Source organism: Lycorma delicatula, chromosome 7, assembly GCF_047948215.1.
Source record: "Lycorma delicatula isolate Av1 chromosome 7, ASM4794821v1, whole genome shotgun sequence".
Taxonomy (NCBI): Eukaryota; Metazoa; Arthropoda; class Insecta; order Hemiptera; family Fulgoridae; genus Lycorma; species Lycorma delicatula.
This window is the reverse complement of record NC_134461.1, coordinates 33541141-33556216: the sequence shown is the minus strand read 5'-3', so window position 1 is coordinate 33556216 and position 15076 is coordinate 33541141. Positions and strand designations below refer to the sequence as shown.

Genomic DNA, 15076 nt, shown 5'->3' with positions numbered 1-15076 from the left:
ACTATAGACCACCAATCCAGGGAACTCTGATTCCACTTTAGTGGTTGCACAATAAGACCTGACAGGCAAAAAAGGTCGGTTTTAAACTTTCCAATAATTTATTCTGAAATCAAGATGGCACGCATGTACTGAATACTTGATAAATCAGCAGCATATATTGGTGATACTGGGTCAAGTAATATAGTTTGTACACAATATTATCCAATTTTAATCGAGTGTTAAATAAATAATGCTGTAATTGTGAATTTAACTAGTAAATAGGCTTGGGGATTCAGCAGAAAATTAGAGTGCTTAAGTTAACTCAAAAGCTAACAATTTTAATAATGAATCATAAATACCCAGGTATTAAACTAAAACTATGATTCTATTAATTGTTTAAAGAGATGCAAATAAAAATTATACATTTTTCAAAACATAATTTTTTTTTGTTGATTAAATGGTATTTCTATTCTTTCACAATATTTTAAACACACTAACAACCAACATTAATATTATATTTAACAATATTAAGTATATAACTAAGAAAGTAAGTTAAAAATCATTTTTCATCAATAGAATGAAGCACAAATTAGTGAGAATATATTATTATAATTTTATAATTATTAAAATTGTTTTAAAATTTTAAAACATAGTTAATACATTTTTAACACGTGTCCAAAGCGAAGGTCAAAAAATAAATAAATGAAAATTTAAATTTAAAAAAGTACATTTGAAAAGAAACAATATAAAGTATTTATGAACAAAAAAAGATTAATATAAATACAATAAGAATAACTAGTACAAAACAATTGCAAAATGAAAAAAGAAGATTTTTAAGTTAAAAAAAAAGTTTATAAACATAAATTAATAAATTATTATGCAAATTTTTAGCAAAGAATTAACCTGGATAAATGCAAAAGATAATAAACAGAAATATATATATATATATATATATTATGAATTATATAACAAACTGAAAAGTATTTGAAAAGGATGTTGCAATAGAATTAAATAATTTAAAATGAACGAATTTGTTTTCTTAATATAAGAAAGGCAAAAAATAATGAATCTAAATACAAAAGAAAAGAACAAAATTGAATAAAAAGTAAAATAAACAAATAAAACAGAAACTTGAAACCAAATTATTAAAAGTGTAATAAACATATATTATGAACGTCTTTATGAACTTTATAAATCTACACAGATTAAAGTGGAATACATCTTACTCTTTCAACCACAGTATCTCCAAAACCTACATAGCCCAATTCCAAAAAAGTAGTACACAAATTATAATTAAAAAAGCCTGATTTTATATATTTGGCAAGGTAGGCATATGAAGGTCATCTGCCTTCCTCCTAAGTACATACAATTTATATACTGAATAGGAAATAATAACATTAACAAATTAATGGAGTAATTGGATAAATCTGTGTTTAAGCTCTAAACATCACATGCTATTTTATACATTTTGTAATCAGCTCGATTTTCTATAAAATCAGATAACAAGAAAAATCTAAATAGAAACAAATTTTATCAACTACTCTACTTTCTTAACCAAGAAACATTTAAAGTATTTTTCATCTCAACTAATTAATCACCTAATAATTTTATTGATATAATTTTAAAGTCCTGATTAAGAAATTCATCAGTTCCTGAATATAATGGACAACTACCATGTTCTACATTTTTTCACTTTCCCTCTCTTTCTTCAAAGTACAAAAGCTGGACTGCATCAGCCACTGCCCTGGTTTCATCTGTGGCACCAAGTTGATATCTTCCAGCTGGCATACTTCAGCCAAACTAAAGACCAAGTTGGTTAATAGGGAGATTTAGATCCTTATCTCTATATCTAGATCTTATTCCTCATAAAATCTTATCTTGGATACTATTTAGGTGACAATCCATTTGCGACTTAATGAATAAGCAAAAACAAAAGCAACCAAAGGAGTAAAATTTTGAAAATGTAAAGATATAAAACTCATATTTATTTAAAAAAAAAATTATGATATAATTAATTAGTGAAATTAAATTATAGTATAACTAATGGTGCTTCCAGCCCAGATTAAACAAATTTCAAAAATTCTGTAACTTTCGTAAGAATAACAAACATCTTAAAAGTTATTTTACTATTTTTTTAAATGGTAATTACTTTCATAAAATTATACTTAATTACTGCTGTAATGTAAATGTATGTATTTTTTAAACATAGATTAAAGATAATATTAATAGGTTCACGTGTTTTAATGCAAAGTATAATGTAAGCAGTTACACATTTCTTTGACAGTAGTCAATATACACCATAAAGTACAAACAAAATATTTACATATTTAAAAACTAAAATATGGATGTTTATACTACTTAATTTTTATCAAGGAAAAAATAGATTTTGAAAAAATATAAGAAAAAATATATATATATGTGCATTCACATAATGATTATAGCAAACAAAAAGAAACAATCACACCAATATTGGATGACATGTAAATAAAAAGTAACTAATATTGACAAGAAACAAAAATTCTGATATGAAGGTATGAAATAAAATACAGCCTGCTGTAATCACAAAAAAAAAAACAGTTATAATAAATCAAACAGCTAGACTAATTTAACAGTTATTAATAATAAAAAGTGATCGTTAAACTTTAACAAAAGAAATTCTATAATAAATTTTATTAACTTGATATTACAAACAAAAGTGCACATACAAAATTAAAAAGTGTTGTTTGGCGACTTTTAATTTTAAACAAAACATTTTGCTTAATATCCCATTCTTTTAATTGTAGTCTACACAAAAGAAACAAATTAAGAAAGGTCTATTAAGCATTCTATTAATACTGTAACCATTTAAATATCAGAATTATACTTAAATTAAACATCATCATACAACTCTATTTTATTACTCTCTACATAACACTCTTCTTTAAAATAATAACTAGACTCCTACATATCACTTGATATGTTATTTTTAAACACTTTAAGTATATAAAAACAAATACTGTATTAATTACATATTTTAAAATTATCAAGGAAAAAATTTACTTTAATATAAAACAACTTCCGTATGGAAGCAAAAACATACTAGTACTACAAAAAATTGGAGAAATTAAACTGATGTAAGATCATTTTCAAAACCAAAACTCATAAAGACCTCAAAAAATATCAAAACACCATAAACCACTTTTCAACCCACTAAAAAAAACTGTTGTGGACACTACATGATTTCCTTGTACACCTAAATTACACATACACATTTTTTTAAAAAGGAAAAATGCATAAAATTTTATTTCACTAATAACTTCTGATTTAAAAAAAAAAAATTTCTGTTATTATTGAATTATTTTTATTGTGAAATTTTTTTTTACAATCAGAGGTTAATTATTATATTAATAAATCAATAAGTTAAATTAAAAAGAGGGTTAAAAAAGGAAGTTGGATTCGAACTGATGTGCCTTCCCCTAGTAAGAGCCAAATATTTGTCTGGAACCAATGAAAACACATATTTTCATTGGTACTTACCACTTATGATATATTATTGAAAAGCTCTCAATGAGGGCTTATTACTGCAGAGCCCAAAATCCATTTTTTTTTATTTTCACTGAAACTAGTCAAAATAGGTTCAGGGATGGTCAAAATGGATATTTCTGTTGAAATTTGAAAACCAAAATTTTTTACAACTACAATACTTCCTTGTACCGTACAAGGAAGTAATAATTGTTCAAGTTAAGTCATTATAAACACCAGGCAGTAGTTATAAACCTACAAATAATTTAAAACAACATTTTTGGTCCATTTGAAATTAGTTAGATCTTAAGAATATCTATCCCTGGAATACCTGGATTTGAATAATGAAATTATAAATCTTTAAGCAAGCAATTATTCAATTCTCTTAAATTAACCAAGAGTTAACACCCAAAAAATTTAATTTTGTTAAAATCAACTAGCTCTAGAAATACTGGCAAATGAATATGATTTTAACATATAAATATTAACAGGAGACATAAAAAATTGTATCTATTTCATAAAAAAAAGCCTTCATATATGGAACCAACCACAAAACACAATGCAATGTAAGACTGTACTCTGATACCAGATAATTCTACATTGAGCAAACAAAATGCTATTTTGAATAAAAATAAAATGAACATATAAATAGGCACTAAAAGAGTAGCATCATCAGCATTTGTCAACCACCTCATAAAAAGAAGTATCCAAAAAATTTGAAAAAGTGTATAGGAAAATCACATAAATCTGGAATATGGAATATACACTCAAAAATACAAAACTTAAAACTTACATAATTTTTTAACACATCCTAAAAAATTTCCAGAACTGAAACTTTCAGCAATAATAGTGCCACAGATAACTATCACTAAATTTTAAATTTGGTTAAACTGTCAATAAAATTACATCTTTGCATAATTTTCATTGATTAACAACAAAGTTATACTTTAAGTAATATTTATAAGTAATAATAATGAAAATGTGGTCTAATTTGTAAAATACATAAATAACTATTTTCTCATAAAATAAAACTGATTTCAATTAAGTTTTTTTTTAAATACATAAACTATGCAAATTAAAAACAATTTAACCTTCTGTAAAATTGTTATTTAGAATTATTTATAAAAATATGAAATTAATTTTTATAAAGCCTCATTCAGGCTTCTCTCTTAAGAATAGTGCATTCATTCATACTAAGGAAAATAAAGAAATCATATAATTCTTAAACCATTAAATGTACTATGAAATATGCTGACTAGCCTGTGTAACAGTAAACTATCTAATTTTATTTATATACATAAGATGTAGTAGAATTTTGGGATTATTGCACTCTTACCAATTTACATTACACAAGTGAGGCAAGCCAGTAAACTACTCAGATCAGACCATGTAAGTGATCACCTCTTTCCTTACATTTAATTGAATAAATGTCCTGAGGGAAGCATGAAAAGGGTAGTTTTATAATGAGCAAAGCAGCCAATTCTTTAATGATGCCAAATAGGATGGTAACTATGGCTGCAGAGCTGTCAGAATTCTTTTTGCCACTTAGGAATTGTATAACAGCTAATTTAATGGGTAAGGTGACTTTTGGGCTTCCTATTTTAAAAATTTAAACCAAAGGAATCCAAATGGATATAAAATGCAATACAATGTGACTACTTATAACAAATCTTTTATCACTCGCATAAATTTTGAAGTAATAGCCCACTATAACTTGATTGTTACTATTACCAAACTTTATATGGATAGTTTTTTTTTGTACTGAATAACCTCCTACGGCAAATACAACTTGAAAATTAAAAATAATGAAAAACTAACCTTACTAATCAATATAAATAAACAACCTCACTAATTTCAGCACAAAATCATAAGAATATGATCGCAGAAATGTTAAAATGCATATATACACTTATACTAACATATAAAAACAACCCACTAGAATAATTTATGATTAATAACTGATTTTTTAATTATCCTGAATAGTAACATACAACAGGTAAAACACAAAATATCTCTCAAAATAATGATTGTGCATTTGTTCAAATTTTGACTGAAATACTTTTCAGCTTGATATCACACAAAGATTCTTCTAAGTAAGCAACAACCACTAAAAACATCACTAACAAAACATGGTAAGCAAGAATAGAACAAAAATTCCCAAAATACAAATTAATGTGAGAGCAGATAAAGTCAGATGTTCATCAAACAAGTATTTAAATACAACTACCTTGAGAGAATTGCCAGCTTTTAGTAACAGCAAAATGAAATTTAACTAAAATAAATAAATAATAACAAAATATCAGCCTAATGAGGTGTCGACTGAATTAACATTAAAATTTTCACAATTCAATAACATAAGATATTCATCATGTACAACAAAACCTACACATTTTTAATTTATAACAATCCAGGTAACTGGTACACAATATTAGTAAAATATAAAAATTACTAACTACCTCTCTGTAAATTCATTCATGAAGTCTAATGTATTATAATACAATGATTATCAGATAAATGTGAATTAATTGGTACAAAAATATTAAACTGATTTATACGCCCATAAAAATAAGCCAGAATCAGAAATCTAATAAACATTTTCTGGATCAAAAAAAAAAGAAATACTTAATGACATAAAACCACTGGAACAATGCCAATGCGAATTCTTAAAATAAAAGAACATCAGTAGTAAGTATAAATAAGTAATCTATTATTAAAAGGAATTTAGACATTTATCAGCTGAATGAAAGATATTACATAAAAGGTTTTCATTAAAAAACAATATATAATTTTAATAAAAATCAAAGTTTTCAAAAAAGATTATTTTTATAGTAAACATACCATATTTAAAATCCATAAGAATAAAAAAATGATTTTTTTAAAAATAAAGCAATATTATTAATATTAACATCTTACATTAATATAAACGCTAATGATTAGTAAACCTACAGTAAAGGTTTCTAGCTGATTTATTAATGAAACTGTTAGTAAATACTTGGAATGCGAGTACACAAGAAAAATAAAAAAACAAAATAACAGTTCACAGGATTGACTAAATTACAATATTGTAACAAAAAATTAAAAAGTTAAATTATAATTTTTAAATTAGAAATCTTCATAACAAAATTTCATCTAATTAACGAAATCATAATTAATAATACCAAATACTAATAAAATTAAAAAGCAAACTTTTTTAACCAAAAAATATGCATTTGAATGAGATGATATCTTATTAGCAAAATATCTTCTAAAAACAAGTGATCATTAAATATTACGTATATAAACAATAATTAAACTGCTAATAAACTTACTAATGCCTCAAAAACACAAATTTAAAATTTAACACAGAAGGTAAAGTATTTATGACAAACAAATTCATTTATCTGGTTATCAAAAGAAAATAATAATAGCCTAACTTAACGTAAATAATGGATTCTAAAAACAAAGATTTTAATAGTCATAATGAGCAACTAGAGAAAATTAAAGATACTGAAATAATTAATATAACTGCAATAAAATATTGTACTTCTCACTAATTTATTTCAACCTACGAAAAATAAATAATGTAGTGCAAAACTCAAAATTAAAAACCATTTCGAAAACTTAACGACTAGTATTTACATAAGACTTCTGACTTCTTTGCTTTAAAAGCAATATGGTATTAAAAATGAACGAAATTGAATTATTATTCAACTAAAATTAGTCAGGACAAGTTTCTTCAAACAAAAACTTAATCTATGAAGAAATAAAATTACATTATTAAATTAAGCGCCTTTTTTAATTTTGAATCGACACAAAAAAAAATTCAATGATAAACAATACAACTAATTACAGTAAGACCTAATATCGCAGCAGTTATCTTACCATATTCCCATGGGTTAGCCGGTTCTAAAAATCCAGTAACTACATCTTTTTCGTCTTCTGCGAATGAAACTCTTCTATTTAAACAATTCTTTACGTTTTCGTTCCGATTTCGAAAACAAGACTGCACGGAGCCAGTACTCAAGGTCGGTTCCAATTCTCGTAACAGTGGCTGAGATTTTATGCTTGCCTCTTTGCTCATTATTGCTTACCAACATATCATTGCCGAAAAATACAAAAAAATTAATAAATCTACCTTTGGGTACATGTTAATATCTACACATAACACTCAAAATATGTAAAATACACCGGTAATTTAACCTGTCTTCTTTCACTCGCGGTTTACCCTACCGTAAAATTTTAAAAGCAGCCATATTGGAGAACCTGAACATCTGTTATCCTCAGCTGACCTGCTTGTAGACAAAGCTTGTGTCGGTAGTCCTGTACCCTCATGTGGACATTTAATTGGACACTTGTTCGCGGAAAAATCCCACTAATTGTAGATTTATAATTAATCAACAGTTTGAATTTAGAGTTAATTAAAAAATAAATTACTCATATTACTTTTAAAAATTTAGTTAATTTAATGAAAACAAATGTATTTGCCAATTTTGTGCGAAATATTTTTAATCATGTCAAGGACGGACGAACAGACAACTATTAACCAGACAAGGCACGTACCATAATTACAACGAAATTAACATTCAGTTTTGTTTATAGTCCTTAGGAAATGCTTCGAGCACTTTATTAGTTTTAATTAAAAGTATGAACGTTACGAACTGTACATTAGCTAGTTCTGTTTCTTAATAAACAATCGTAGTACCTCAATAAACATTATCTACTGATGCTTACAGCTCGAGGCGGCACAGATAAAATAATAGCGGGCGTATTCAACCGTCATATTACGTACTAATTAAACTCCACTGACTACCTAGTTTGTAAGTTTAGTTGTGCAGTCAATTTGAAAAATGCGAGTTAAATCGATGCAGTATTTTTAATAAATTTAAAAGTTACTCAATTATAGCCGTTCATAAAAGTATTAAATCATATAAAGGTACAATAACTGAAGCATTTCAAACAAACCAGTGTAAGCGGCCAGTTTATTGATCTCAGAATGAGGTCTCATTTACTGTATTTCATTGTAATAAAATATCTGCAACCCACATATTCATTTTTTTGTACATTTGAAAATACAGTGAATAAACCTCTGACAAAACACAATTTAACTGCACAGTACAGTAATTAAAATCTATATAATCTTTTTTTTTACTCGTAGATAAAAATACAATTTTCTAAATTTATGGAATCCTGCCATTAAAAAATCAGTTGCAATCTACAATGAGGTAGTGTTAGAATGGTGGAAGGGCACCAATTAACTTTATTTTTAACATAAGTGTATGGGCCTTATTTATTCAATTTAATCTATTTTCAAATTGTTAAAACTATATCTAATATAGAAGTTTTTGTCATACAAAGTTAGGTTTATTTCCATCTTAAAGGTAGGGCCCAGTAAGGTTAAGGACAGATTATTCTTATTCAATAATAAGACAAAAGAAGATAATAAATAGTGAACAAATCACTTTTTAAATAATAAACTACTTCTTTCAAAGGTCTTCATAGTATACAGTACTCCCACTTAAGTGTTCCTGAAATTAGCTCTTTGAAAAGAAAATTTTCTACTAATTTGAAAGTGTCTAACATTTTCACACTACTAATACATTTTTTTTTTAATGAATATAGTTGATCTATAAATATTTTTTGTTGCAAGTGTTGTACTGCATTTTTGTCATGTAATAAGTTTTAAATAAGAAACAAATGATGTGCAACCGATACAGAGGCAAAATGTTGTGTGGTCTGTAATTTATACTGCTTGAAAGATAATCAGAAAATATTTAAATATATAATGTAAACACTTTTATGTATATCCACATTGATAAAAAATGATGCAAACATCCAAAATTGAGGAAATCATAAAAAAACATGTTAGGCTCTTGTCCTATACAATTTAAACCTGGTTTCCTTAATTATTTTACAGCAGCCTGTAACACTGGGTTGAACATATTTTTGAAAAATGTCAGTTCCTGCATGTAACTTTGTGTACCAAATTGAAAAATTGAGTTTGATTGACATGTATTATATCAAACAATTTTGAAAGATTTCTATTTTCATAATAAATGCTTTTGTGTAAATATTATATTATCATAAATATTATATGATTAATATGCTAAGAAACTTTAGAAAAAACCTTATTGCTAGAAGCTCTCCTACAGTTGTGTTAATTTTAATTCATCAATTACATGCTTGTTATGTACTTTATTCCACGTAATTTTTTTTTAGGTTTCTTTTTAATGTTAGAACTAAAAATTCACTTTTTTTACATCCATGTAAAATAATAGTAGTAAATTTTCATTAGAAATGAATGTAAACAGTTAATGGTGTAATTAACTAAAGGTTAATTACCCAGTACAGGTTTTTTAGACAGCACCACTGTGAATGTTGTTAGTGGGGAAGAGGTAAAAATCTTTTATACATTGGGATGCTCCAAAATTGACTTCTGAATGGCAGCTGATAAAAAAAAAAAAAAAAAAAAAAAATTAATTTTATATATTAGTTGTCTATTATCTATACAACTTCTTCACATAGTTGTCACAAATATTTAGCACTTAACATACAATGAAACCAGATCCTTATTGAAAGAACTCAGTCGCTAGTTGACAACACCAAATTGAGCAATTAGGTTTGGATTGACCTCTGAAGAATTTTCAGTTTCAAAATTCAACTAACATTATTACAGGTTTCATGAAGTCTCTTCAGCAAAATTACCTTATGGTCCATAACTTTAAATTTAGTTAAAGCCTGTAAATACTTTTCAGTATGTTTTAAAGAAAGCACCTGTCCAAAGTTTTAGCACCAATATCTCAAAACATTACCCATTGCAATAATATTATTATTAACATAACAATCATCAATGGATTTGGGTTATCTAAGTTTTTCTTACAAATCTATGTACTATTTTACCTCAGTTAGTGGAATGTAAACAGATTCTGTGTTTTATTGAGTAACAGAAAGTACTGAAGATGGATGTATACAAAAGATTATAGGTTGCTTGTGGCTATGGATTTATTTTCAACAGCCAAACAAAAACCAAATTTTTTAGTAGCTCTTGTGCACAGCATTCTATCTCATTTTACTTCTATAGCTTATGATCAGTTCTCTTTAGGTACCTAGAATAAGTAAAAATTATCTCTAACCATAATTTCCTTCAATAGTTACCGATAGCAATCTTCCAGCTGCTGATAGGTCTACCTTCTCTCCTTCCTAAAATTTCCATCTGTATCACCTTTTTCCCATACAATCTTAATTACACGCTCAAATTTATCTGCCTATCTATCATCACTCACCCTTCTCTTCATCTGCTATATATCTCCTTCTTCAGTGTTTCACATGCCGGTTTCTAATCTCATTACTTCACATGAAAGTCTAAACATTAAAATTTTATCTCTTTATCAATGTTCAACTTCTGTATAGTAATCACACCTCAACTTGATATATTTCCCTTACCATTGTTAAGTATTAACCCTATGTTATATAAAACAACAAACAACCCTTTTCATTTAAACTAACTTGCTGGGCAATTTAAGATAGTAAATTGCCTTTTCATAAGATTTCAAAATTCTAGCTGTAGGTAGGACCATTCCTTCAATTCAGTTTTCAGGATTTCCACCAGAGTTCATTCACTTATTTCCCACAATCCAACAGCAAACTAAGTAAAATGTTAATAAATAATTTTACCACCATGGTTACATTATTTATTAATGCCCACTTCAAGTAAATAAGATGTATTGACTCTGATAACAAATTAACTATCAGCTACAAGATATTATATAAAATTATGCACTTAAACCAGACTTTTAAGGTAATATTTAATTTTAGAATAATGCTTAGTTAATACTGAAGGATTAGCTGATTGTTCTGTATATAAGCAGCACTGCTTAATGCAAAAAATAATGAGCTGTTTAGAACAATCTGCAGTTTGTACTCATGTCTAATACATGTTAGCAATCTCATACCTACATTTTAAGAAGATTAGGAGGCCAAGTTTTAACAGATGTATAACCCAGACACCAGTTTGATTGTTTATATAAAAACAACAGTTCCACATGGCAGAGTTACCACCTCACTGAGTCCCAATTTAGTGGCTAACCAACCAGCATCTGCCACTAATTGATATAGAGTGGCAAACAGAATTCCAATGAAACAAATTCAAGAGCAAAAGGATAATTTGTAACGGGAGATGGTAGAGAAGAGAGATTACGGTAAATAGTTATTAAAATAAATTGGAAAACAAGAAAATAGGCCAGATACAGGTACAGATAAAGTAAAAAACAAGGATTTTTATTAGTTGGAATTTACTGCCTAATGACTGGTAGAAAAAATAATAAATAACTAATAACTGGTAGAAAATAACTGGTTAGCCTAATAATTGGTTAGATAAATTTAAGTGTAATTAATGGATTTGAATGAAGTTAAATTAATGGATTAGAATAAAAAAATATGATAAAACCTTTAATGTGACAGTTTAGGTGAATTCTATTAGGTGCAGGTAGTAATTGTAAGACCAAAAATACATTACTGGTATTCAGTATTTTTTAAACATTGTACCAGAACACTGGAGCCAAAATTTCAAAGAATGTACAAAAATACAGTTGTCTCTTTGCATATTTATTATTTTATACAAAAAAGCATAACCTATAAAGATATAAACAATTTTGTTATCTACAAATATAAAATAATAATTTATAACATTAGAAACAAAAAATAAACCATTACAGTATTACAACAAAGGAACAAAACATATATATTATTAATAAGAAAAGTAAATATCACGTAAAGATGTCATTGTGTAGCATATTATACAATATCTACTAATGGAAAAAAAACAAATACTTTATTAACTGCTTTAATAAAGTAAAAAAAAAAAAAATACTTTATTTTTGAAATGTGATCATAAAAAACATAATTCATCTATTGAACTGTCATTAAGCCTGGAACATATTTTTGTTCACAAATTACCTGCAGTTGAAAATGCACTTTCTGCATCCACGCTGGTTGGTGGTACTGTTATTAATGACCGATATACTTCCTCTAAATATTTGTTTCTCGAAGTTCTTCATCTTCTAACAACTCAGTCTCTCGCCTGATGGTTTTGGAGAAATTTATTTATTTTTATTATTGTTTGTGGCAATTTTTTTATTTATAGCTAATTGTAATTTTTTCTTGAGAGATAATTCTTTTCCAATGTTAACATCAACATCATGTTAAATGAATTCCTCTGGATAGGTAGCTATATCGACAGTACCTTTATCGACAGTTTGTCCTTGATGAGAATACAAGTGATGAACCATCCCCTGATAATAAAAAAAAGACTGTCAGACCTTCATATTATTTCATGATTGCCTGGCTTTCTTTTGTCACACAGAATTTGCGACTTTTCCAATTGGATGACTGTGTCTTTGACAAAGATTATAGCCATACAACCATGTTTCATCTCGTCATTATTTTTTTCATTAAATCAGGATCACTATTAGCACATTCCAGCAAGCATGTCTTGCTGTTGGTTTCCTTTTGTTCATCATGAGTAAGAAGTTTTGGGAAAAACTTTGCTGCTACTAACCGCATCCCAAGATCTTCCATTAAAATTGATTGTACTGAATCGAATAAAATTCCTACTTTATCTTCAAGCTCTAATTGCTATCTGATGATCATTTATCACAATCTGTTGAACTTGCTAAATGATTTGCTGGTGGAAAGTTTATCAGAGCATTCGTCACTTTTGACAGACATTCGGCCAACTTGGCAACAGTGATACCATTGTTTTATAACACCCACAGCTTAACCAAAACCTGTTTAAATCCTCTTTATTATCTTTACTTGTGTGTCACCAAATTTAATGCTGATTCTCTGCTCAGGCATTTTGAATGGCAAGAAAAACTCAAAATTTTTGAGTGACAAGCACTACTCACATGTTTTACTGTCACAGCTGCTAAGCAGCAACTGGCATCAAAACAGTCCATCCATGACAGTCTTCCTCCCAACTAGTTATCGTAATAAAAAATTAGGTACGATCCTCATATATATGCTCACACACACTCAAGAGCAGAGTTAATCAGAGACCTGGTTAAGTTTAAACTAAACAAAATTCGTTTATTAGAAGTGAAACCCTCCTCTATGAATCATGAGACCTTGCCGTTGGTGAGGGGGCTTGAGTGCTCAGGGATACAGAGTAGCTGGACCGAAGGTGCAACCATATCGGAGAGGTATCTGTTGAGAGCCAGACTAAGGAATGATTCCTGAAAGAGGGCAGCAGCTCTTTTTGTAGTTGTTAGGGGCATGAGTCACAATGACTTAAACGGCCATATCAACATCACTCAGTCCTCTGAGTACTGCGCAGCTGAAAGGAATGGAAAACTACAGCTGTTTTTTTCCAAGAAAATGTGCCTCTCTGCATTTTCACATAACAATAATGGAGGCGCCTTCCTTGGTAAAATATTCCGAAGGTAAAATAGTCCCCCGTTCGTATCTCCGGGTGGGGACTACTAAGGAAGGGGTCACCAGAAAACTAAAAAATAACATTCTACGAGTCGGAGCATGGAATGTTAGAAGCTTAAAAAAGGTTGGTAGGGTAGAAAATTTAAAAAGGGAAATGGATAGGGTAAATGTTGGTAGGCAGGCCACGTTTGGAATATGTAAAACAAATTGTTAGGGATGTAGGATGTAGAGGGTATACTGAAATGAAACGACTAGCACTAGATAGGGAATCTTCGAGAGCTGCATCAAACCAGTCAAATGACTGAAGACAAAAAAAAAAAAGAAGTGAAACTTTAAAGATATGTTCATAATAAACAGAGCAGAAGTAAGATAATCTAGAATCTTACTTCATTAATATTGAAGCAGAAACTTCAATTTGAATAACAATAGAGAGCCAATATTAGCCTTTTGGAATTCTAAATTATTAAAATCTTTTTAATACATTCTCTTTCATACATTCAAGGTATATTATCTCAGATTCCAAATATTAACAGAAATTAAACATAAATATTAAACAGATCAATTATACCAAAGAAAATTCTGCATAAAGTTTCAACTATCAATGGCTTTTGGCACCCTTGTCTATACTGTTTTATACTGTGGTTCTTCAGGCTTGCCCTTTAATCTTGATGGCAATATACTCTAACAAAAATGCAACTGAAAAGCTAGATGATATTCAGAATTGATGTATTTTGCATCTGACTCTATGCAGGGAATAAATAAATTCTAAATAATAATATTGCAAGATAGGCCTTCACAGGATTAGAGAATAGAAATTGATAGTAACATCTATAAAAAATACAAATATATGATAACTTTTAAAAAATTTAACTGTTTTTTAAACTTGAGGATTTTGAAAACTTTTCTATAGGTGCCTAATTAAGGGAGTTGTAGTTAACCTGATATAAGAAATATACTGTTCTCAAAAATTATAAAAATGTTTTAAACATGTCTAAGTACTATCAAATTTATAAAATATTTAATATCCATTAAACACTTTTTTGGTTAATCCAAGCACATCCAGCATGACTACACATGAAATTAAGTGATTCGAGAAAAAAATTTCAATATACCACCAAATAAAATTGGGTTTGAAATTGGTATTAATTTTGTAGGTGAAAAAACAACAACAGAATGGTAAACTATGTAA

The 15076-nt window shown here is 27.9% G+C and overlaps 1 protein-coding gene across 2 annotated transcripts in view; it reads right to left on the bottom strand.

Annotated features, from left to right (window-relative positions):
* The window catches only part of LOC142328089 (uncharacterized), an 87299-nt gene extending 79463 nt beyond the window's left edge, over positions 1 to 7836 (bottom strand). The window contains exon 1 of one of the 2 annotated variants that reach the window (XR_012757184.1): positions 7342 to 7836. Coding sequence is in view for 1 of the 2 variants with exons in the window: in XM_075371578.1 (XP_075227693.1) it covers positions 7342 to 7540 (199 nt within the window). In the remaining variant the exon portion in view is untranslated. The remainder of the gene's footprint in view (positions 1 to 7341) is intronic. The other variant, XM_075371578.1, reaches the window with a different exon arrangement.
* Positions 7837 to 15076: the final 7240 nt, after the last annotated feature.